Source organism: Manis javanica, chromosome 13, assembly GCF_040802235.1.
Source record: "Manis javanica isolate MJ-LG chromosome 13, MJ_LKY, whole genome shotgun sequence".
In the NCBI taxonomy this organism is placed as follows: Eukaryota; Metazoa; Chordata; class Mammalia; order Pholidota; family Manidae; genus Manis; species Manis javanica.
The window spans coordinates 28,198,070-28,225,089 of record NC_133168.1 but is presented as its reverse complement, the minus strand read 5'-3'; the positions used below and the strand labels follow the sequence as shown (position 1 = coordinate 28,225,089).

Here is a 27,020-nt window from a genome sequence, read left to right as displayed (position 1 = left end):
GTTATTCTTCAACTCCTTAATCTGGTCAATTTGGTAACTTGGAAAATTCATTAAATGTATTTGAACTCAGGAAAGAATACAATAAGCATTAGAAGGGAAAAAAAACATTAAGAGAGAGCATACTTGCTCTGACAAAAATTGTCAATCTTGAGGAATTGTCAATTTTGATAAGTATGCACTCCATTGTCTTAATGTTTTAAGAGCTAGCGTTATTATTCAGTTTTGCTGAATGATGCTTTACACTCAGAAAAAATTAAATTAGAAAAACATAAGGCCACACCTAACTACGGGAGTTTCACACTAGGACAGAAAAACAACAGTCTGGCTCATGACTTTAAACCCACCATTTCCTGAACATGCATCAACTGCGGCGGCTACAGGGGTTGGGGCAGCTGGTGCGGCGGCCCCTTCCGATGCTGCAGGGGCCTCCCCGGGAGAAGCTGCAAAGGCATCTTGGGTGCAGTTTTTAGCATAACAGAAATTAAAGGAATAAAAAGAGAAGAAAATATAGTAAAAGAACCAAGTTAAATTGCAAAGAAGGCTCCCTTATACAACATGTATTTATTAAAAAGCATTTTATGGCCCATGCACTATTGCTGCTCACAAAACAATGATTCTTTGTGCCTCTTCATGTCAGTTACATGCAAGTGGTACAGTGTTGATACTGCTGAGGCCTGTGAGGATCCAAAAAGTAACAAGATCTCATTGTATAAGGGCTCTGAGAAGCATGTTTTATGTATTAGAAATTAATGGATGTGAAAATTAAAAGAGAAAAATAACTTTTTAAGGTAATTTAAGACATTTATCTTTCACGTCCAGATAACACTTATTCACTATGTTACTATGAAGTCTCTGGCTAGGGGTTTCTAGTAAACATGAATGTGTTCTTTAATATCAATAAAGTTAAATATATGATGGTAGTGTGAACAAACGATTCTACTTCGACAATTTTTGTAGTACAAAATTATACACTGTTAACATGAAACATTTACCAAGTACTCGTAAAAGTTAAGCCTCCATTATCCTTGAAAAGTATTTTCAGATACAACGAAGCATTTGTTTTAAAGAAATATAGAAATACCAAAATTAGGGGATGACACTATTATGCCATAATTTTGACTTAAATTTACTGCTGTTTCCAAATATTGTATTACTCTGGTTATTTGGAAAATGATCTATTTTCAATAGATTAAAAATAAACTTTCATGTTTTAAATCTACAAGTGTACTACTATTTTTTGTATTATTATCTATAGTAGAGAATACCATTAAGATATAGGTAGCCCCAGTTTATAAATGCCCAATTTATAAATGGACTGATGTGTACAAATGGTACCCAGTATGTTTCTGCCAACAAACTATGTTCATTATGGTAAAACAAAAATCCTGCAGTTTTCAAAGAGACTCTATAGTTCCAAAGCATAAAAGAATGAATCCATCTTAAGTATGACTTCTTAGGAGAAGAAACTCTTGGAAAGTGGGGCCAACACCCACCTACAACCTGCCACTTACCATGTGACTTCCCACTCTGAAATACTGCCTTCTACCATATCTACAAGCGTTCCCTAGAATACTGTTCCTTTGGCCATTAAGAAGAATTTGTCAAATATGCATGTGAAATGCTACACAATATATCCTCTTTCTTGGAGATGTATGTAATTTAATAGGCTGTAGGAAGGTCTACAGTCAAGACACTTGTTTCTCAGTTTAACTCAGCATCCTCCAAACAGATCTGAGGATGAAACACACTTTCCTGTTTCTGTCCTGAGGCATATAGTTAAGTGGAATAATAAACATTAAATCAGACACTCACTTGGGCTAAAAGGTCCCTCACAATAACAGAAATATTCCTGGAAGTGACAATGGGTCAGTTACTCATATCTTACAGAATTATTTGAAATGTTCATTTACTGCAGCTACATTGAGGAAATATATATTCTGAGTAGAGGTCAGTTAGGGGAAAGGCCAAATAATTGTACTGGAGTATGAAACATATATCCAAGGATAAGGCAGGCCTGCTTCCCCAGATGCCATGTTAGGGATACGGTAACAGAGGACATAGAACAACATAAAAATCCTAAAAGCTAGGGCAGAACAACACAAGAAAAGTATCAGAGGAAGTCAGGAGGGCTGAAAATATTTTGTCAAGAGTCAGGTCTGTTTTCTTTTTTTATTCTTAGATAGTCTGGAAGTGAGGCTAATACAATTGGAAGCGTAGAAACAGTAATAGTAGTCAGTATTTAGGGGGTACTTATCTGCCAGTCATTGTGTAAATATTTCATGTATATTAAATTTAATTTTTACAATTATCCTGTAATGTAGGTTCTATGATGCTCAATTTGGAGATACGAGAGGAAGCTCAGTGAGCTGAGTGACTTGACCAGGGTCACACAGCAAGCAAATGGTGGAGTTAGGATTTGGTGGTAAATTGCCTGAAGTTTGTGTGTTTAACCCCTATATTGAAGTGCTGTGAACTGTGCCATATTCTACTACACTGTTTCCTTCTTGCAGGATGGAATAAACATTGGTTGTACCAGTGCTAGGGGTCAAATATGCACAGACTGGCCTCTGTCACTTATGAATGTGTTAGTGGGAAACCCACATATGTAGCTATATCTTCAAGAGAGGTGTTTATTTTTTTCCCTCTGTTAGCAAGACATCTCCTTTAATACTTCTATTACTTAAAACTAAACATTATAAACTTATCTATTCCCATAAAAACCTGTCTTACAGATAGATGCCCCAGCTGCTCCAGCTCCCAGCTGTTAAAGTCTTCCCAGCCCGGGAGCTGGAGATGTGGGTGAGTCGGGCTGCAGATGATCTCAGCCCCCAGCCACTGTCTGGCTGTAGCTACAAAAGGGACCCTGAGTGAGAACTGTCCATCTGAGCCCAATCCACACCCAGAACTGTGAGAGAATCAACATTTTGATGTTGTTTAAACATTTTTTTCTTTTTAATACCGAGCCTTCTTTCCATATCAAATGGCAGCATTATCCATCCAGTGTTGAAAACTAAAGTTCTCTTTTCTTTGTTACCCATTTGCAGTTCATTTCTGCATTCTGTCCATTTTCAGCCAGTGCTATTCCCTAGAAATGCACGTTTTGGCTGTTCGGCAATCCAGGACTCAGTCCACGCCTTCTGCAGCAGACTAGCCTCTATGGTGCTGCTGCAGACTAGTCTTTTTTCCTTCTAGCAATCTAGGAAGAATTTCCTCTCAAACTTTGTATCATGTGACTATCTGTTCAAAATTTCTAAAAGCTGTTTTTTCCTGAACTATTCTCCCCATCTTCTCCAGTCATGTAAGCCATCTTTTAATCACAAAAGTTTCAGCTGTTCTCAACATACCAAGAGTTACCATTCCTGTTCCTTTTCTTCCCCAAAGACCCAGATTATAAGACTCTTGTATGAAATCTAATTCTAAATGCTTATGGTTAAGTATGGTTTTAAGGGAGGTTGAAAACCTTAGTTTGTTAACCAACTTGTGCAAGCTGTGACTTCATTAAGTCAGTTTTGTGAGGTAAGTTCTTCAGTTTCATGCTCACAGACTGCCAGCTTCATGAATGCTTGCTCACAAATAGATACAGATGATCCAAAGGGTACGTTGGTGAATGTGTAAAGGAATTAGCATCAATTTAGCATTCTAGTGTTTAGAAATGCTGTGTTATTACAAATTAATGTACTGCTGTTAAGTGTGCACAAATGAAAAATAGAATGTCTTTAAGAATTTTGTTTTATTTTTATCAATATCTGTAAGCTTTACTAAATTTTTAAAGTGCATCACTCCCTTGGCAGTCTTATTCTGCACGGCTGGAAGATTTTATTTCTGAGAAGTCCACTTTAAAGAATAAAGTATTTAGTAAATACAATGTTTCTGAAAAAATTTTTAAATGACTTACATTGAAATGACTAAAACATTATGTGGGCACCAATCTGATGATTTAAAAAATAAAAGACATTTCCTATTTTTCAAATTTGTAATGAGAATACATAGAAAATTTTAGTGTTTTAATGTTATTTAATATTCATTAAATTAAATGATTAGCCATTTTTCAGAAATTAAAATTCATTAAGCTTATTTGTAAAGACAAATACTTAATGCTGCCATACATGCCATACAAAACCTCAAAGGGGCATGCTTTAAAGTCATGTAAGCAAACTACCTGATGCCCTTATTACTGATGGGTTCTAGCACCTGCCCATTTTAGAAATACAAAAAAAAAAAAAAAAAAAAAAGGCCACACAACATGGCCAAAGAGATTCTAGTTTAAGTTTTTATTTAAAATTCCATCTTTAAATGATTCCTTAGAAATCAATAAAGAGCATGAAAGAAATTAGGGAATATCACTGAAAACCAAAAACCAGATAGTGACACTTACAGACTCCTGAACATAAAAGATAGAAACTTTACAGCTGTCAGAGGCCAGGAGACAGTTTACAGAACTATACAGTGTGAAGACACTTGCAGATGTGCTTGTTTTCACTCCACTTCCAGCCAGATGACTAGAAATAATATTGGTGAAACAACTCCATTCTCTGACATTAAGTTATATGATTCTCTGGGTCCTTTAATCCTTTAATTCTGGGTTTCAGGGTAGAAAGAATGTCATCATGACAATATTCTGAACATACAGATTATTCTGCTTGACGAATATAGCCAATGCAGTAATATATAGTCACAAACACCGTGAGGGCACAAGGAATATTTCAAAGAAATACCTACACTTTATCATTATAGAAAGCCGTAAGGGAAGCAAGATGAAGTTGGTTATTTCTTAGAGGCAATTAAGCTCCTTACAAATGGACTGAAAAAAAAAATCCAAATAGCTAATCGTGCAGAAATGTTTAAGCACAAAACTGTTATCCATCCTGTTCATATTTTCCTTGAAGTTTTTCTGTTAACATAAGCCTATGGGAACTACCCACACCCAACACCAAGAGTGGGGGGTAAAATGGAGGGGTGAGAAATTGATTTTACAAACTTAAGCTGAAACTTTAATTTTTGGTCTCAAAAGTTATAAAGACATCAATGAAAAACTTTCTCTAGCAGATGACTGTTTATAGTAAAATATTCAAGAGTCTGATATTCCCTTCCTGAACATTTTACAAAACAGGTTTCTCCTGTAATAGGAATGGCAGTGCAGCAAGGTGGCAGCAAACTGTGTGTGTGAAACAGTGGCTGCAGTGCTGTGCCCAGCTGTGTGCTCCTTGACTCCCATAGTGCTGGCAAACCTCAGGCGGCAGGGCCCGGCAGGCAGCACAGGGACGTGTGACGGTGTGGAAGTATAGCAGCCAGGGAAATAGATTGGTTTCACCAGGATCTGCCAGCTCTCTCCTGCCCTTCCCAACATTGCTTCCTTCAGTTTCTTTACCATATCCTCAAAATGCCCTGGGAAAGACGTTATATTGTAATGAAGAAACAACTATGATGTATGTATTTGATATAAGCACTTCTCCAGGTTTTGGACATTAGCACCACTCAGTTGGGACTACGTAAATAAACTGGCTTAAGAAGGCTTATTAGGTCCAGGTTTATTATCCTGGCAGACTGTAGGATATTAGACTCAAGCCCCCAGCTGTAAATCAACTCTGTGTCAGAATTTACAAATGTAGGGAAAGCATATTTTCAGACAATAATTTCAAAGTCTGACCTAAGGCTGTTTTCAATCAGTTATTTTAATGCTGATTCAAATGATTTCTCAAAATTCTAAAGCCAAAGATGATCAAAAGTTGTGCTCACACAGAACAAACTTAACATTGCAAAAGTGGGCATATTGCTGAACTCTCTTCAGAGAGTTCCAAATCTGAACTACGCTTAGATGATTTTTTTGTCCTAAATCCTAAGAAATAACTTAGACCAGGATTTCCCCTCCCATATTCCCCAAACATTTTTCTCTCAACTAGTTCAAATCTGGTCAGAAAGCCAAACCTAAATAAGACAGAGAGAGGACTGGTACCACTCTTATATAGACACTGCAGAGCAGGAACATATATGGTACAAGAGTTTGAGTAACAACTTAAATTTCTATGTCCAATGTTCAATAAATGGAAGAATCAAATGGGCCTTAAGTGTGGCAACCTCTGCTCTATCCACTAAAATTGAGTAAAGATAAATATATATGGATAAACATTTAAAAAGCACTTCAACACTCTGACAAGCTGTTACAGAATGTAAAACTTTTTAAACACCTTAATGCTGGGGTAATTTTAGCAAGCGTGGAGGGAGGATTAAAGAGCAGTGATGTGACTAACTGACCTCCAAAGAGATCCACTTCTGCAGTGACGGCAGTGACAGTCGTGGTGGTGGAGGCAGAGGCCGAAGCGGTGGCGATCTCAGCAGCTGCAGGCGGAGGAGTAGGTTCTGCTGCAAATGGATCTGAAATCTGTGCTTCAGAGGTAACAGAGGAAAGTGCAGCCAAAGAGTCTAGGTTGCCCCAGAGACGGAGAACAAATTGAAAAGAAGAAAAGGAAAAGACAAGATATAGCAAGCTCCAAATGATCAAAATGAGGAGAGTCCTTAAGAGGTGGAAGTCTCTCAAAACAGAAGTTTACAATATAGCTGTACTCACCCTCTCCCAAGAGGTCTATCGATGTCCATTATGTGTCAGCATATGAAGAAATAAGAAAGAAAGCTGAAATATTCAACCACACCAATGTCCGAGCAGGGAGAGGCATTGACCAAACAAATTTTAGCTTTATGTACTTTTCTGGACCATTTGTAATTGTAAAATAAGCATATTGGCTATTATTATTATAAGCTAAAGGGAACCTTATGGATCCACTAGACCAAATTTCCGATTTTATAGATAGGAAAACAGAGCAAGTGAAGTCAAGAGACTTACCTTAAGTCAAGTTTAAATTGTGACAAATTCAATTTATTTCTTACCAGACTGACCACTGCATCCCCTTTGATAGTTTTCACTACCCTATAAATGTCAATTCTGAAGAGACTATAGCTTCTTTACTAAACTTTGCTGATCCTCTTTATTTGATGTCACTCAGTCCAGAACACCAGAGAATAAACAGAAGCTTTATGAAAACTATTGTTTGATTGCAGAATGTAACAAACACAAAGAACTGAATGCAAGTTTAGGGGTTGAAAAAGGAAACCCTAACCTAAAACATTTTTTTCTTCATAAGTTTCACATTGTCGGATATTTTTCAATTCAATATATAATATTTACATTTATAAACATTATGTGACAATATAAGAGAATTATTTTAAAGATGTATGAGAGAAATGATGTAGTATCAAGACTTTTCAGCCCTTCTGAGGTCAGCATTCTGTGGGGAGGTTCATAGTTTCTTAGTGTCCAAAAGTGGGATTACCACAAAAGCTTGTGAGGGATTATTCTTAACTATACTATGACTTTAGCTTCAATATTTAGAGTGTCTAATTGCATTCTTCTACTTTCAGTCATATGATGCAACTCAGAGCTCTTTTTCGAATTCATGAATGTTACTGGAAATTTATTTTAATCATGAAGAAATTTTATCAGAACTCATTACGGAGCTATTTTTTTTTTTCAGGGCCATAAAAGGAATGTGAGAACCCAATAAACAAAAAGTTCTAGAAGACACTTACAAAACTGAGAAATACAAATTTGACATTAAAAATAATCACATTCATTTAACTGTGCAATTTGTAAATCCAACATTATATAAAGCAATCTACAGATAATACTAAGATAATCAAGGGTCTTCCTAGCCAAATCTTAATGCTTTTCATAAAAACATTAGAAAATTGTAGCACTTAAGAGTACTTGGCATTAGAAATAGTCTTTAAATTTTAGACTGTATGCCTAATGAACAGCAGGCAAAAAAGATCTATGTTGACTTGGAGTTAGGGTATTTTCTGGTGTTTTTTTCTGTTAGGTGGCCAGATCCAAAATCCTGACAAGCAGAAGGTCCTTTTAGTAATTCCTCCAGCCAACAGCACCTGACCTAATACAACTGCTACTCTTTAGTCCACATCTTAAAAATATGAACTAGAAATCAAAATGGGTCATAAGAAGCCACTTAGACTTAGTTTATCTCTTCTCCTACACTGATGGGACTGTCCCTACCGCTGCCTCTATCAGTGGTTATTTCAAGCTGCAATGTGACTTAGCAAAAGAGCTGGGAGCTATGTGATTTAACAGTTTCCAGACCTGCGACTGTCTGTGGCCAGGAATGGGGAATTTATTTCATACTTTTGGTAAGTGAGAAAGAGACTATGTGTACCAGGAGGAAAGAGAAATAAAAAGATAAAAAAATAATTATAAAAGATTAAAGCATTAGTTTCTTGCTTTTGTTCAGATAAAGGGTTATGAAACTTCTTGCAATAATATGATGAAAGATGGAAAGAAAAATTTCCTAGGAAAAGGGATGATTAAGCATACTGATAGATAACTGATACTGAAAAACTTTTGCACTTCTGGAACAGGTTTTAGTCTCCAAAATCTTAATTTTCTAGATGAAATATTATTTATTTTGTTCTTTATTCCCTGTTTTATGGAAAATTTTCTGCCTTATTTTTTGGATGATGGGACAGTCATTCTCAAAACTTTTTATAAAGAATTAAGCAATGCAAAAAAGCAAAAAAACCCACAGCAGCAGAGTTCAGTTCATCTGCAAGTAGTACGTAGTCAGAAATTTTTTTGCTTTATAGAAATTGCTAGGAAAAATTCACTGCAACTATGGAGACAGAACTAAAACTAAATCAACAGGAAATCTATATTCTACACTGAGATGTACCTAACTTCTTAGGTTATTTTGAAGGTTAATTGTGTTAATATATTTTAAGTGCTCACCCATACTGGGAACATATCAAATATGTGATAATGATAGCTAATAATAGCAATAGCTAACATTTAACTCAAATCATAATTTTCATTATAGGACTGTGAATTTCAAAGCTTCTATTAATCTTTCTGTGTATGGGTACATCATGTGTATGAAAACAGTCTATAGATACACCCACCCCCCCACTAGATTCAATTAACAAGCAAATGGTAAATGAGTCAGAAAAACTGCTTGGGGTGTAGCTAATATTCCACATGGAACTAATAAAGTCACATGATCATGTAATACTGATAAGCCTTCAAATGCATATTGGCAGTTAATTTCTATTAGGTTCATTAATTCTAATAAAACTTCAGTAGTACTTCTTTATTCCTCAAAAAATAAAAATTTCACATCAAGCATTTATAATAAGAAATTATGATTTCCCACTTTTAAAATACACAGAAATACATCACACACCCTGAGAAGTTTGTGCTGAAAGATGAATTTATTATGAAGAAAAGAACACTCTCCCTATTATGGAGCCCAAGACAGAGATTAAAAAAACATTCTGTATTTTTTCAAACATGTTCATTATCAGTTTGCAGAATGCCAAATTCTTTATGCATTATTTAAATTTACCAAAATATGAATTTGCTAAAATTTTGTTCCATTACACCAACAGGAAAAAAAAACTATCATTTACAATATGTCCCCTAAAATGTCAGTATTTATCAGTACCTATAATCCCCAAGGGAAATTCACAAACACCTAAAGTGGCCAAGCTCACTGGAAAACAAAGTCCTTTCAGTATCATTATGGTCAGATAAAAACATCCAAGTAAACCTAAGGAGTTTTACAGTTTGTATTTTACTGTCTAGTTGTACAAAAGTAAAATTTGCTTCAATAATAGAAGTGGCCTGATCTTGTCATACAAGATTGAGATGTGATTTTATTTTATTTTTTGCTTAGTCAAATAAGAGACAAATATATTTGTTATAATTTAGCATCATCTTCAACTACCACTGTGTATCTGTAGGATAAGTGCAAGCTGAAGGTAACTATTATTTCTCAATTTCATATCATACTAGTTTACTTCAGTTTTTAAAGGCTTGTAATTTTTACTACTTAATTTAGGAATTAGAGAATTTATTAGTATTTTTCTTCCCACCTGACTTTTCTACTTCTCTGAAATACACAGTTGTAGATACTTGGTTGAAACAGAACACTAATGCTGATTAATCAAAAGGTGACCATCAGGTCCTAAGCCACAGCTTCTGCTAGCTTATAGGTGCTTTGTACTAATTATAAAAAAGTGCTCCCTGTGGACCAGCAGAAAAGAAAAGCATTTATTCCTCAATGATGAAAAAGGCTCACAGCCTTGGCTACCAGGAAGCAGGCTGGATTTCAGCCCCTCTCCTCCTTGCTTTAGAGCAGCCAGTAACTGCATGTCCACACTGGGCAACCCTACTCTGCCTTCCTCTGTATCCACTGAATATCTCATGTTTCAGTCATAACAGTTACTTATTTCTAACAAGACTGAAATGTATTCTAATAAACTGGTTTTTATAACTTATTTCTTACAATATTATATGTCTTTAAAAGTGCTTGAACATAAATGTGAATAAAAATATTACACTGCAATTTAATCTTTTTGGTGCCAAGTTAAAAAAAATAAAGACACATTTCTCTTTTTCCTGTCAGAGAATAAGGTGAAAGACAACAGTTTACAGTTTCACTGTTTATTCATTAAAATTCTAACTAAATCAGTAAATGTTTGAGAAGTCCTAAATATTGCAAAGTGTGGGTTTTAAATTACTAATAAGTTATTTTCATTACCATAGTGTCTTATACAATGTGGTTTCCTATTTATTTATTAATGCTTCAAATCCATATCCTTAAATCAGACATTCTACATCATAAAATTCATATAAATGACTTCCATAGAAATTTTGTATTTTAAAATTTAGTGTTAATTACAAATTTGTGGGTTATACAAAAATTTTTTAGCTTTATATAAATGGGTTAACTCTTAATTCTCTCAACTATTTAAATCAGTATTTCACACTTTGCAATATTTAGGACTTCTCAAACATTTACTGATTTAGTTAGAATTTTAATGAAGCTGAAAGAACAATTTTATTTCAAATAATTGGTAGCCGTAGGCTTAGGAGTTAAACATTTCAACATAGGAGAAGGTCTAAATATTTAAAGTGGAAAAATAACAAAATTTAAAATGCTTGTATTTATAGTTAGCAACTAGATCTATATTTTGTTACCAAAAATACAGATAAATAAAATCAAGAGATTATAGCATGTACTTCTGATGTCATATTGAAACATTGTTTACCAAGCCCACCAAGGATTATTTAATTATCAATAGGAATGTAAATTCATGTGGTTTGCAATTTAACTTAATTTAGGATGCTGATTTTGAAATGATTTATTAAATTACAGATCTTGTCTGCTAGCGATACAAATAACATTCAGTCTGGGAGTAAAGATAACCTCAAGAGATTATTTGTGTTGCCCTACTGGACATTCACCAGTTTTGTACCTAACGTAGATATCTTATTCTAAACATTCCTTTTCAAATGTCTGTAAATATCCAGTTCCTTAAAATGTTCTGTCAGCTAGCTTTATCATCTTACTGGTTTCCTTATCAGTGAGTTAATGTCTTTTATCTGTGTTGTTTCTTTTTTCCCCCAGGTTTCTTGAGGTATAACTGACATAAAAATTGTATATACTTAAGATATACAATGTGGGGATTTGATATACATATAATTGTGCATTGATTACCACAATAAGCTAATTAATATATCCATCATCTCACATAATTACTATATTTATTTTTGTGGTAAGAATACTTAGGATTTATTCTCTTAGCAAATTTCAAGCTTAACATACAGTACTATTAACTATAGTCACCATGCTGTATATTAGATTTGAAAAACTTACTCATCTTGTAACTGGTTGTTTGTACTCTCTGACCATCTCCCCGTCCCATGCTCCACCTTCCATCATAGCTACTGGTATGATAACCATCATTAAAGTAGACCACCATTCTACTTTCTGCTTCTAAGACTTTGGCATTTTTTAGATTCCACATATAAGTGAGATCATACATATTTGTCTTTGTGTGTCTGGCTTAGTAACTTAGCATAATATCCTCCATGTTCACCATATTGCAAATGGGGAGATTTCCTCCTTTTTAGGGCTGAAAAATATTTCATCAACCATATTATTACACATTTCCTTATCCATTTGTCTGTTGACAGACATTTTGGTTATCTCCATACCTTGGCTATTGTGAATAATGGTGCAATGAACATGGGAATGAAGATACTTCTTTGAGATATATATGCATCTATCATATAGATATATAGATATGTATCTCCATCCAGAAGTGGGATTGGTGACTCCCGTGGTAGTCTTAATTTTAATTTTTTAAGGGAATTCCATACTGTTTTCCTTAATGGTTACACCAAATCACATTCCACCAGCAATGTATAAGGGTTTCCTCTTCATACCCTCATCAACACTTGTTATATCTTGTCTTTTTGATAACAGTCATCCTAACAAGCATGGGATGATATCTCATTGTGGTTTTGATTTGTATTTCTCTGATTAGTGATACTGAACAACTTTTCATATACCCATTGGCCATTTGTGTTTCTTCTTTGGAAAAATGTCTATCCAGGTCCTTTGGCCAATTTTTAATTATTATTTTTTTGCTATTGATTTTTTGAGGCAATTATATATTTTGGATATTAACCCCTTATTATGATTTCCAAATATTTTTTTCCAATCTGTAGGTTGCATTTTCATTTTGTTGATTGTTTCCTTTGTTGCACAGAAGCCTTTTAGTTTGATGTAGTCCTACTTGCTTATTTTTGCTTTTGTTGCCCATGCTTTTGGTGTCATATCCAAAAAAACCATTGCTAGGACCAATGTCTAAGTGCTTTTCCCATTTTCTTCATGAGTTGTATGATTTTAGGCCTTATATTTTAGTTTTTAATCCATTTCAGTTAATTTTTGCATATGGTATAAGGTTCCAATTTCACTCTTTCACATATGGATATCCAGTTTTTCCAACACTTATCTATTATCTTTCCTCTATTGTATTTTCTTGGAGTCCTCTGTCAAAGGACAGTTGACTATATGCATAGATTTATTTCTGGGCTCTATAGTCTGTTGTTTTGGTCAAGCTATCTGTTTTCATACCAGTACCATATTGTTAAGATTACTCTAGCTCTGTACCATAGGTTGAAACCAGGAAATCTGATGTCTCCAGCTTTGTTCTTTCTTAAGATTGCTTTGGCTATTTGGGATCTTCTGTGGTCTGCACAAATAACAGGATTATTTTCTATTTGGAAGATGCCATTATAGTTTTTCTAGGGATTGCATTGAATCTGCAGATCATTTGAGTAGTATGGACATTTTAACAATATTAACTCTTCCATGAACATGGGATATCTTTCCATTTATGTTTTCTTCAAGTTCTTTCATCAATGTTTTATAGTTTTCAGTGTACAGATGTTTTACCTCCTTGGTTAAATTTGCTCCTAAGTATTTTTTTTGTGTGCTATTATAAATGTTTTTTTTAAAATTTATTTTTCAGATAGCTTGTTAGTGTAAAAAAATGCATTGATTTCAGTTTGTTGATTGTGTATCCTATCCTGCAACTCTACTGAATTAACTCATTAGTTCTAACAGCCTTTTGATGGACTATTTAGGGTTTTCCACATGTAAGGTTATGTCACTTGCAGGGACAATTTTACTTCTTGTTTTCCTATCTGGGTGCTTTTTACTTCTTTTTCTTACCTAATTCAGTACTGGCTATGACTTCAGTACTATGTTGAAAAGAGGTAGAGAATGTGGACATCCTTGTCCCTTATCTTAGAGGATTCAGATTTAGCTTCTAACTATTATGTTAGCTGTGCTCTTGTCATATATGGCCTTTCTTATGTTGAGGCCCACTCCTTCTACACCTAATTTGTTAGAGGATGGTGAATTTCATCAAATGCTTTTTCTGAATCTAATAAGATGAACATATTTTTATCCTTCATTCTGTAATGTGTGTATCATATTTATTGATTTGTGTATATTGAACCATTCTTGTATTCCAGAGATCAATCCCACTTGATCAATGTGTATGATCCTTTTTCTGTGCTGTTGAATTCAGTTTGCTAATATTTTTCAGGTCAGAAATGATACTTGATATGACTTCAATCTTATTTAGTTTTTGTATCTATGTTTGTCAGGGATACTGGCCTGTAATTTTCTTTTCTTGTAGTGTCCTTATCTGGCATAGATATGAGGGCAATACTACCCTTAAAAAATGTGTTTGGAAGTGTCTTCTTGTTGTCAAGTTTTGGAAGAGTTTGAGAAGGAATGGCATTAATTGTTGTTTACATATTTGGTAAAATTCCCCTGTGAAGTCACCTAGTCATGGGTTTTTCTTTGTTGGAAAGTTTTTGATTACTGCTTCAATTTTCTTACTCATTATAGGCCTATTTCTATTTCTTCATGATACGGTCTTGGTCAGTTGTATCTTTCTAGGAATTTATCTTTTTCTTCTAGGTTATCTAATTTGATGGCATGTAATTGTCTGTGTTGTTATACAAAGAGTTCTCTGTCCAGTGCTCTCCTGGAGGCAGAGATGGAGACAGATTACAGACTTGCCAGATGTGGACGTGATTCTACACTTGACCTGCCACCATGAAATTACAGCTTACCCTTTTATCCACAATGTTCCTTTGTCATTACTCAGCCAAACTGTTGTGCAGGAGGAAGATTTCAGCACTAGGCAAGTTTACTCTGGATTCAGTGAGACTGAATAACAACAACAGAATGTCTGGGGTAAAAGGCCATCATGGCCTTTACATCTTCCACAGCACCTTGCAGCAATGCCATCTCAGTCTTCAATAAATCTCTTACTTCCTCGTCTTATGTTCCTTTGTGTTTCTATAGTATCAGTTGTAATGCTTCCTCTTTCATTTTAGTTTTATTTTTTAGCCCTCACTCTTTTTTTGTTGTTGTTAATTTAGCTAAAGGTTTCTCTTTTGTTTACCTTTTTAAAAAACCAGCTCTTAGTTTTGTTGAGCTTTTGTCTTTCTGGTCTCTATTTCATTTATTTCTGCTTTAATCTTTATTATGTTCTTCTTTCTGCTAATTTTAGGCTAAGTGTTCTTTTTCTAGTTTCTTGAGGTATAAATCTAGGTTATTTATTTGAGATCTTTCTTTTTCTTAATGTAGGCATTTATTGCTATAAACTTCCCTTGTAGAACTGTTTTTGCAACATCCCACAGATTTGGGGTTTTTTTGTTTGTCTCATTTTTTTGTCTCAAGATCTTTTTTATTTCCTCTTTGTCCTATTGGTTGGCAAGGAATATTTTTTTATTTCCACATATTTATGAGTTTTCCGATTTTCCTTCTGTTACTGATTTCCAATTTCATACCACTGAAGTCAGAAATGATACTTGATATGACTTCAATCTTCTTTGTTAGGATTTGTTTAGTGTTCTAACATATGATCTATCCTAGAGAATTTTCCATATGCACTTGAGAAGAATGTTTATTGTGCTGTGTTGAATGAAATGTTCTATATATGTGTGTTAGCTCCATGTGCGGTAAAGTGTTATTCAAGTTCACAGATTTTCTGTCTGGATGATCTATCCATTGTTGAAAGTGGCATATTAAAATCCCCTACTACTATTGCATTGCTGTCTTTTTCTCCCCTCAATTCTATTAATATTTGCTTTATATATTTAGGCATTCTGATGATTAGTGTGTATGTATTTATGATTGTTATATATTCTCTTGTTGTACTGATCTTTTCAGCATTATATGGTGACCTTCTTTGTGTCTTGTGTGATAGATTTTGACTTAAAATCTCTTTTATCTGATACAGCCATTCCTACTCTGTTTTGGTTACCATTTGCATGGAATAACTTTTTCAATCCTTTCACTTGCCTATATGTGTTCTAAAAGTTAGTCTTGAGGTGGTGTATTGTTGGATTAAAAAAAAATCCATTGTACCGTTATGTGTCTTTTGATTGGAGTTTATTCCATTTATATTTAATTATTGATAGGTAAGGAGTTACTACTGCCATTTTGTTTACTGTTTTCTGGTTCCTTTGTTCCTCTCTTGCTGTCTTTGTGACCTGTTGATTTTCCTTAATGGTATGATTTGATTCCTTTCTCTTTCAGTATTCACTAGAGGTTTTTATCTTTGTGTTTACCATGAAGCTTACATAAAACATCTTATAAGAGTCTATTTTAAGCTGATAACCATTTAACTTCAATTGCATATAAAAACTCTACATAGTTTTACTCCTCACATCTTAAGCTTTAATGTCATACTCAATTTCTTTTTATATTGTGTATATATTAACAAATTATTGTGATTTTAGTTATTTTTAGTTTGTCTTCTAACTCTCATACCAGAGTTAAAAGTGATTTACCTACCATCAGTACAGTATTATTCTGAATTTGACTATATATTTGCTTTTACCAGCGAGTTTTATGATTTCGTATGTTTTTATGTTGTTAATTAGCATCCTTTTTTGTAAGCACTTAGATATAATTCTTCTCAATTTAGTATGATCTTTTCTGCCACAAAAAAGAATCTATCCCAGATTTCAACTGCATGAAATCAAATATAATGTGCATAAAACCAATTCAGGCCTAAGAGAATCCATGAAGAAGGCTCTACCTGAACAACGCAAAATAGAAACGGTGCCTTTGAGTAGTACCATAAGCTCATAGGAACACCCAAACAATTACTAAAAAAAATAAGAATTTGAGACTAGCAAAGAATAATACTGCCACTGTTCTTTTAAAATAGAATTATGTGACCACTTGAACATTTTAACTATATTAAAGGTGCTTTTTCCATCTCTCTCTCACTATATATATCAATAGATGCCACTCTTAAAATTTTTTCTCAAATTTCTAGCACAATTTCGGATAATCAGAAGGGAAGCATAAAAATTATGGTCCAAATAAAAATAACAATAGAAAAACAGCATGTTTTTCTGGTGTCACTCACCTCCCCATGCAGTGGCGCCTCCAGGAGGTGGCGGTGGTGCTGGTGCTGTGGCTGAGGTGGCAGCTGCCCCAGCAGAGGGAAAGTCTGGCTGGAGGTCTAGGAGATCGCTAGATGGTTTAGCAGTGCTGGAGGGAAAGTGTAATTTTAAAATCAGATTTTGAAGTTCTATAACGTAAAAATGCTTTTAAATAAAGACTTGTTCAGAAAACATCAAAGATTTTGGATATTTTAAACCCAGTAAGAGAATAATACTTTGGAAAGTGTAGTGGTATAGCCTATATTCTGCTACACCAAGGGTTGCCAAGAGCCAAATGCTAAGTATTTTGGGTTTGCAGGCTGGTCAGTCTCTATCACTACTTGACTCTGCCAAAGTAGCATGAAATAAGACTTGCATGATACATAAAAAATGAATGTGCCTTTGTTCCAATAAAACTTTATTTACAACAATAGACAGTGGGCTAGATTTGACCCACAGGCCATAGTCTGCCAACTCTTGCTCTAGACACAAAGTTAAACCATACCTGAAGCAATGGATTAGTCAACAAATCATAGAGCAGAAATTAAAAGGGAAAACCTAAATGGCTTAAACTAAGGGGGAATTTTCTTACACATATTATGGCCACTGGGTACCACTCATTAAATGCCAGTTATGAGGACTGCAATAAAAGGAAGCATACTCCAAATATTTAAGGTTTTAGGGTAAGAGAATTATGGGTAATTCTTACTTTATTTCTATTTTCTAAATTTTTTCCTGTGGATGGTATTTTCCTTATCTCTATTTTCTAAATTTTTTCCTATGAAAAAAATTTTCTATCTTGAGAAGAATTTACTTATAAACCAAGGAATATTAAAATGAATCACTAATGCACCTTTCTTCTAAATTAAACTACAACAAATCAAATTTGCCTATAAGAGGTGTCACCTAAAAATACTTTTATATTTTTATTCTAATTCAACTGGTCCTGTGCTCTTCAAAGTTCCTTCATGTGTCAAGGTCCCAAGGAGGAGCCTAGAGCTTTGCTGTTCAAAGTGTGGCGGCCGGACCAGCGTCATCTGGAGACCTTCCCAGAAATGTAAAATCTCAGGCTCACTCCATATCTACTGCATCAGAATCTTCATTTTGACATGACTCCAGGCATTTCACCTGTATATTCAGGTTTAAAAAGCACTGATCTCAAAAAGTTACCAGACCAGGTACCAAGCTATCATGGTTTGACGTTCCTTGCCCTTCTTCATACATGGCAGTTCCATCTTTATTTTTTTTACATACAAGAGTTCAAAGTCATATGCCTTTGGAGAAATAATCATGGGGCTTTTTATATAGAAGGTTTCAAAACCCCTGATACTTCCCTAGTTTTCGTGTCCATTTTAAAAATACAATGGGACTAAGTGCCAGGATAGGGAAACATATTTATTATTAAGACAGGAATTAGGGCTTTTATAAAATGTAATTGACCTTAGCATAGAGACAGAAAGGACTTGGTCTTACCAAGCTTGGGATTATAAAATGCAGAACTAAGCAAGTAGAGCACATAGTCAACTTGTGTATATTACAACAGATTTATTGCTCAGTTCAAAATTCAAGTCTCCAAATACATGGCATTCATAATCAGAGTCACAGAGAGTGCAAAATGAGACTAGAATCCTCTCGATGCAAAAGAACCAAACAAAAAGTTGACCTAAAATTACTATTTGAGGAAGCCTCTAGGAGTCAGGGCTTTGTTTTAGATAGCCCTGAGATTTTACAGAATGAGGAGTCATCCCCACCTTTCTCACTACTGTGCTCACCTAAGTTAGGTGCTGAAAGGCTGATTAGGGACAACCTGATGGTCTTTTCCTACTACCAGTTTTAGCTTCTTGTGTGCATCAGCTATTTGGCCTACAACTGCAAGCTTCTGAAACTAAATCTTCTTAGTTTCACAAGAAGAAACTTTTATGGAAAGATATTTTCCAACCATCTAATTTCAGAAGAACCTTAAGTATGTGCCTCATTCTTCCACTTCTTTTCCCAAATGTGAGAGCCGTAATGTGATTTCTACAGCATAGGTTTTATAATGCTTTGAGAGTACAGGCCTAAGGAACTGCACAAGATGTAGGAGAACTTACTTTGTATACATAAAAATAACCCCAAATATCACGTGACTAGGGTTAAATTCATTTTGTGAAATCATTTGGGTTCAGTACAGAACAAAAAAACTAATCAAAACATTAACAAACAATTCACTGCATAACTAACCTGACAGGGATAGCCGCAGATGCAGTTGCGAATAAATCAACTGGTGGGGATGTGTCAATAGTTTTAGCTGGTGTAGAATTAGGAGATGTAACAGTTGTGGCTGGAGAAGACTGGAAGTGAAAATGCACAACACACTCTAGTCAAACACAAACCTACAGGACACAAAGCAATAGGGCTTGCACTTTGCAGGCTCATGACATTCCCAGCAATTTTTTGGTAACTACTTATGGGAGAAAAAAACCCAAGGAAATTTGAAATTGAGAATTGTAATAAATGATCAACGTTGGACAAAACATCCTTCAAATTTGAAAAGCTAAATGTAATCTATATAAGATAATGATAAAAATATGTGGCCTAACATTGTCATAATTTCTATTCATGTATTTAAGAATCAAAGATAAATGTAATTTCCTAAACAGAAAATTACTGGGAAAGATCTTATCAGCTGTAAAAAATAAAGAAAAATTATCATTTGTAATAATTGCTATAAAACCAAGACCATATTTTTTTCTTGGTATCCTAAACAGACCTCCTGTGACATCTTCTCAGATGCCTTTAAAATCTAAAATCTAATTTATAAAATAGTTCACTTCAGCAAAGAACAATTCACAAACAAGATTTAAGTCACCGACAGTTTGAGGATATTGTGATTATATCCCATCACTAATATGACGTAGATAAAATTAAAAAGTGAAATAAAATCTAACATATATTTGTCCTGGACTAGTTTATTTTTAAGAAGGATTGATGGTTATTAAAAAATTAAAATTTTCATATAGTTACTATCTTATTTTATTTTATTTGGTATACTTAATCCTCCACATATTCACAAGAGAAAGATTAATGAACCATCTCAAACCAGTCCACTGATACTTAGTTCTGTAAGTAGATATGACAGCTAGAAATGAGGTATAACAGCAAGCAAAATACTTGGACACCAAGCAAAAGCTATCAGATACTGCTGTGACTGGGCATTTAATTTCAAAAAGACCATTCTTAAAGGAAATTTTTAAAAGAACAATTTAATAAAAAGGACTGAGGAGGTAAGAAATGTATTAGAAAGTCCAGACCTAGACAGTATTATTTGTCTAATACCTATTTGTTCAAGAATTTAACTAATCAAGAAATCAAAATTCAAGAGATACACAAGTGTCAAGCATTAAGCACTTTAAGAAAAGCAAACAAATGAGCAGCGTGGCTGCTATTGCTCATTGAACATCAATCAAGCCTCTCTCCTTGCCAAAAATTCACATTTTCTGAACGGAGTGTGAAAGATTATGAAGGGACTAGAATGGATTAACAAAAATTAATTTGCATGTCATCACTGTGGACACTACCAATTCTTCTAAAAGAAATCAGTGGGGCTTTTTTAACCAATACATATTAATAAGCTTAGAAAATGATTTTTATGCAGTACCACTAAGAACTTAATGACAGCAATGAATCTACCAACATAAGAGCAGAAATGAAGGTCTTCAAAGGCCATTAAAATCTGCCTTGTAACAATAAGCTTGGAAGAGATGAGGGAACCAGGAAAACAGAACCAAAATAATCTTGTGGTTACAAAAAGAAAAAGTAAATAAAATTCAATTTGGCCAAAATGTAGAAACAGACCATACCAAAGGATGCTGTAATTTTACCAAACTTTACTCAAAAGTCATATGTTGGAATTTTTCACATAGACATAATGATTTTAAACTAGCTTTGTATCAGAATCACTAAGGAGTTTTTGTTTTTGTTTTATTTAGCTGTTTGTTCTAGTTCCCAGAGAGAATCTTAGGCAGCCAAGCTAGGTATTGGCATTGTACAGGGTGTCTGGGGGCCACCAGTGTTGTCATAATGATATTATGTAATAACATGTGTATTAACATAATGTATATATAAATACAGCAGTTACATAGTGGAAATTTGTCAGAGGAAACAACACATTTATTATACTTTTGCCTAAACAGTACAATGACAAATGTGAACTAGAGATCTATAGAAGTCACTGATAACCTTACTCCTGTCCTTTAACATGCTAAGAAAAAAAGATACAGAGGTGAAGGAGTAATTAAAATTATCATACACTGTTTAAAAGGCATACTTGTGGAAAAATACTGAACAATTGATTTCTCTACCATCAAAACATAAATAATATTATGTGCTTTGTTTATCTCACAGAGCTGTGATTCAGAGTATTTGACAGTGCTTTGTGACTAGTAAAACATTACACTGATACTTTTCAGTTGTAATACAAATGTATGAAAATTGTTTTAAAAAAATTTAGTCTAAATAGAGAACTAAGTAGACATTGCTGTAGTACATCGGACTGAGAAACTAATATAAAGGAGAACACATAAAAACTAACCATACCATTCATCAAAAAATTTTTTAAAAAATGACCATATAATCCAGCAAGTCCACATCTGGGTATATACCCAAAAGAATTAAAAGAAGGAATTCAAACAGATATTTGTACACTGTTCATAGCAGCATTATTTACAATAGGCAAAGGGTGGAAGCGCCCCAAGTGGGCACTGGCGGATGGACGGATGCACCGAATGTGGTATATATGCACATTGGAATATTATTCAGACTTAAAAAAGAAGGAAATTCTGACATACGTCACAACATGGATGAATCTTGAATAGACTACGCTAATTAAAATAAGCCATTACAAAGCACAGATACTGGATGATTCCACTTGTTTGAGGTACTCAAGAGGAGTCATACTCACAGAGACAGAAAGCAGAATGGTGGTGCCAGGGGCTGGGGAGGGGGTTGGGAGTTAGTGTTTAAATGACACAGAATTTTAGTTTTAGAAGATGAAAAAAGTTGTGCAGATGGATAATGATGGTCACACAGCAATGTGAATATACTTAATGCCATTAAACTGGAGACTCAAAAAATGTTAAATGGTCAAAACAGAACAGAAAACAATCTTACCTTACTTAATGGAGAGGGAGCACCAGATCTAGAAGGCAATCAAAAAAATTAAAACTAAATATACATGAATACATTTGTAGCAGCATTTGAATTTGATATCACTTGTTTATACTAAGCATCAGCTTGTTTATATATAGATTTTTTTAGTGATATCCTTTAAAAATAACCTTTATCTTTTACTCAGTTGTGACATCCTCTTTCCAGCCACATAATAATCTAGTACTAGAGATTCTTACATTTTTTTTCTGTATCTCTAGCAACTCAATTCTTCTAGTTGATCATTATTTCTTTTGTCCATCAATAATAAACTTTCCAAAGTGGAATTTTAAAAAATTTTCCAATACTTGGAAAAAATAATGCTTTACAGAATTTAAAAAAACTCGTGTGATTTATTTTAAAAAGCTAGAATTCATTAAGATTAAAGTACATTGTGATTCATATAATCATAATTGTGATGCATTAAAAAAAAACCACTAAAATTAAAAAAATCTCTACAAGCTCTGCATGTCAAATTTGTTTCAGCTTCCCATATGGACACTCCTGAAGTTTGTCTGTTTTTTCCATGGCTATAAGGAAAACTTTCTATGAAAAATATTCCCATCTTTCTGTTAGAACTAGTGGGAGCTTGGAAAAGAAGAGTAACCTCAAAGCTTGTTTTTGAGGGAAGGAGGGATAATTAGGAAGAAGTGAATTATTTTTTAGTTAACATATTGGTAGCACTGACTGTTGTACATCATTTCTAGCCAAATGCTTCAGAAACAGCTGCCTAATCAGTACACATTTCACTAACCTGAGTTGGTAGAAAATAATAAAGCTTAATGAAGAATAAAATACATTTCAAGAGGAAGCCTACTGTTAGGGTCTGTAGAATGTCAGGGATGGCTTTCTACTCATCTACAGAGAAAATATCACTCCCAGTAGTAGCAAAACAAAATAAGCAGAGATCTAGTAACTGGAATTTTGTACAATATCATTAATTTTTGTTTTATTGGGTATAGCAAAAGAAGTTTAGCAACACCATATGCCAGATTAATACCTTTTATGTTCAACTTCATTTGCAAATATATGCTGCCATTTCCTCTTTAAATTTAGTTTTTACTTAAAATGAACATAAATAACATAAAACAAGGGCACATATATTTCTGATATATAATTAACAGAAGCATATAGATAACAATTCACTTGGTTATGTGTAGTTTAGCTAATGTTACCTTAAGAATAACATATCCTATGGGGGAAACGGTATGTATTTATCCATAGTGCTCATCAAAGTTCTACTGAAATGAATGGATTCACAGTATTTTTTGTATCTCTAGAAAGTTTTTTAGGAACTGAAAAATCTAGCACAGCATAAGATTGAAACTTTCCTTATAAGTTTTTGGCTAATTATTTCTCCACTCCCACCTTTTATTTTCTTTATATATATATGGGAAAGGGAGGGAGTTAAATTTAAATAAAAATCCTAGAAAATAGCCTCCACTCTGTAAAGAAAACATGGAAGCTATTTGACATGGTTACTTTTTAAGAAGGAATCAATTAAAATTAATTTGTTTTTCTCTCAAGTGATTTTCATGAACTAATTCTTCATGGTACTGACACAATGAGAAATACTAATACAGAAAAGAGAATTGAGGATAAGCAAGACCTTTTTGAAATATATTCCCAATACATAAAGATTTTTAACATATTCTATACTCTGTAATAATAAAGGTATAGAAAGATGACAGAATTACTCTACCAGCTGTTAAAGAATATCATGTTTAATCCTAAGTACAAAATATAATTGGCACAAGAATCAGTTTGCCAAGGTCCTACATGAACACTATTACTAAATGACACTTGTAGTTACCCCATGGATTAATCAAACAAATGAAAGTCTGCTGTATCTGGCTATTACCCTACTTATTGCGTTCTATCTTATTTGCCCCCCGTTTGGTTATCTGCCTTCTCCACTAGATGCTAAATGCCTTGAAGGAAGAGAATCCATCCCTTTGTTTTATACCCCCAGCACTTACACAGCACCTGGCATTTTGCAGGCACTGAAATATGTAATTCTGTACTATTTGAATTTTAAAATGAGAATATATTCATGTACTCTTTATATTAAAAAAACCCTGAAAATCCTAAAAATTAAAGCGTGTGAAACTATAAACTGGCAGGATCTGTGACCTCTGTTCCCATGATCTGGCCCAGATCCAGCCTTTGCCATGATTTCATCAAAAAGGGGACACAAGAGGTGCTCCCACTGGGGTCCTAGCATTAAGAAGCATCATTAATTACTGACTAAAATTGGTAGGCTTCAAGGCTCAGAGAGGTAAATAACTTGCTAGAGTCCCATCATTCTCTAGTGATGGACTTAAGACCCCCGGCCAAGCTCTGTGCTCATCTCACACCCCAGCCTGTCTTGACAAAACATGCACGAGCCCGGCACATTTGTTCCTCTTTTACACACACACATAAATTGCCTCTTTTTAGCTGTTCCTTAGTTGATTTTCTACTCTACCATTGGGTCTTTGCCCTTTATAAAAGAAAATGTCATTATCTTTTATATATAGATAACAACCTTTATTAAAGACCAATATACATTTTAACAATTTCAGCTAAAGTAATCTAGGACATAGGGGACTGGGCTGGAAAAATAAAGCACAAATATCATTTTAGAGGAGAATGAATTCTGTAAATTGCCACAAAAATTTTGTAAGATGCTACAAACAGATCTAGGGATTTTTATGATAAGCATAGCAAATGCCAAGGTTTACTTGCAAGATATTAATAATAAACTATCAAAAGGGGAAATTTCATTATGTCTCATTCACAACAGCAATCCCTATGTAGTTTGGGTTATAAATACCAGCCAGAAAAACAAAAAGCCAAAACAGATGTGAAAAAGTTATATCTTCTGAATAATTTAATTTCTACTGAATTAAATTAAAATTAAAATTTCTATTGACTTATCTTAGGTTTCCTACACCCTCAACACTTTCTAAACCAACATGTAAAATAAAATCAATTTTTCTCTTTAGTTTGGTGGAACCATAGAAACAGACAATATACAAGGACATATCTATAGTATTGCATAAAATTTCAAAAATTAGTATCAGTGTATATAAAGCAAAACAAATGTAAAAAAATATTTTTTTATAGTAGGCATTTGAAATGCTTCATTTTAAGCATTTCTCAACTTAGTAATTAGAATAGTTTGATACTGCTACTGGAAGACAAAGAAAACAACTTTAAGTAATTATTTTCTTTATAACACGGTCTTTTGGAACTTCTGCCATATCCACGGAAAATCTTCTGTTTATTAAACAAATGAAAAAAAATTTTGATTTCTAAAAGCTAAGAGGAATATACATGTATATACACTTGAGAGAGTGAGTGTTAGTCTTGATCCAAGAGGACTAAACAAGTAAAACCATTCACGCCAATCACCTTGGGAGATAAATTTTAAAAAGTATGATGAAAAAACACAGATGTATAAAATGGACAGAAATCAGTTTTAAATGTTCCAAATACCAAATGTAGATTCTTAAGAGTGCTTTTTGCACTTTTGGTAATAATCAAATGCAAAAAAGTCACTCAATATAGTACTCACCCTTCACTTAAGTTCCCAGGTTGGCACAAATATACAAAGAAGAAAATAGTTAACTATTACATAGTTCGTTTATTTTAAGAACAAGGAATAAGCAAAGAGAAGTTCATATGGGGTCTCATCCAATTCAGAAATGAAATCTGACAAGCATAAAATGATTTTAAAGGAGAGAGAAACATTATGCTCAGCAAAAGATAGTTCAAAACAGATCATTAAGTTTTTATTCACTCTTAGAAATGTAACTGAGTGTCCTGTTGGCAGCAGCCACAAGATTTAGATTTGGGCAAATTTAGATTTGAAGTTAAGGCCAATGAAATCCACTAAATTGTGGCTTCTCCGGTGATTGCAGCTCTGGCAGATTTAACAAGGGAAAAGTGTGAATCTGTGCAGGGTGTGGGGGACCCTGAGGGGAGAAGAGTGCAGAAAAGCTCACTTTTCATTGATATGCATCCTGTACTGCAGAAGGGAGAGTCTCTAACACTTGGGGATATGCATATTTCCTTAGCTAAAGAGGCCCTTCTGCCACAGGAGTAGGGCGATTTCTCAGATTTCCTGTCTCCTTTTGCTTAAATCCTAGGCAACTCATTTGGCTTCCCAGATTCTACAAGACAGGGTGGTCCCAGTGGTAACTGGAAGTGGGTATCTTCTATTGTGACTTAATGTACTCTTTTTACTTGACATCAATTTAGCCACAAAAGTCTGATCAGCCATGGCCACAGAGGAGCAAGGGTAGGTAGGTAGGCTTTTGGACTGTGGTAACAACCTTGAGAGCCCTGAGAGGTCCTGCATCCATCATTCTAAGTAGTTCTGCCAGAACTGTCTGAGAGATTCCTACCTTGCTACTTATCATTGAAAAATTAAAACATGCATTAATTTTTATATTAACTTGGACAAGATGACAGAATAACACTTAGCTAATGAAACAAGTGAAAAAGTAACATCAAGACATGAGTAGAGCTTCTTGGAGAATGTCCAGAGAAGAACTGCATTTTGATAGCTGTATCATAGGTAAAACCTATGGCTGGCCCACAGCCCTTCAGTGACCAGGTCATGGGCTGTCTCTGCTGACTTCTGCTGTCAATCTAAATGGAATAAACATAAAGCTGGGATCACCAGCAAAGACAGATTTCAAGCTCACTCTGGAGAGAGACCTAAACTATATGTCTAAGTGGAGATAATGAAGTATAAACAGTCAGTCCATGACCTCTAGCATCAGAAAATCTATTTAAGCCACATATGTGGGAAAAAAATCACAACTCAGGCAGTGTATGATAAGGGAAGGCTTTATGAGACGGCCCTCTCAGGGTGTGTAAGGGTAGGTAGGTAGGCTTTTGGACTGTGGTAACAACTTTGAGAGCCCTGGCAAGTGGGTGGGCATCTGCAATTAGCAGAATTATAGTCTGAGCAAGATCAAAGACTGAAGAGCACTGGGTCTTGCGGACAGACAGATTT

At 34.3% G+C, this 27,020-nt stretch overlaps 1 protein-coding gene across 11 annotated transcripts in view; it reads right to left on the bottom strand.

Annotated features, from left to right (window-relative positions):
• The window catches only part of SNAP91 (synaptosome associated protein 91), a 173,633-nt gene that overhangs the window by 63,024 nt on the left and 83,589 nt on the right, over positions 1-27,020 (bottom strand). For 10 of the 11 annotated variants that reach the window (XM_073219396.1, XM_073219402.1, XM_073219400.1 and 7 more), the window contains 6 exons: positions 21,977-22,004; positions 19,049-19,158; positions 16,813-16,937; positions 6,566-6,580; positions 6,253-6,420; positions 345-452 (listed from right to left, as the gene is read on the bottom strand). In XM_073219396.1, the coding sequence (XP_073075497.1) occupies positions 345-452; positions 6,253-6,420; positions 6,566-6,580; positions 16,813-16,937; positions 19,049-19,158; positions 21,977-22,004 (554 nt within the window). The remainder of the gene's footprint in view (positions 1-344; positions 453-6,252; positions 6,421-6,565; positions 6,581-16,812; positions 16,938-19,048; positions 19,159-21,976; positions 22,005-27,020) is intronic. The other variant, XM_073219404.1, reaches the window with a different exon arrangement.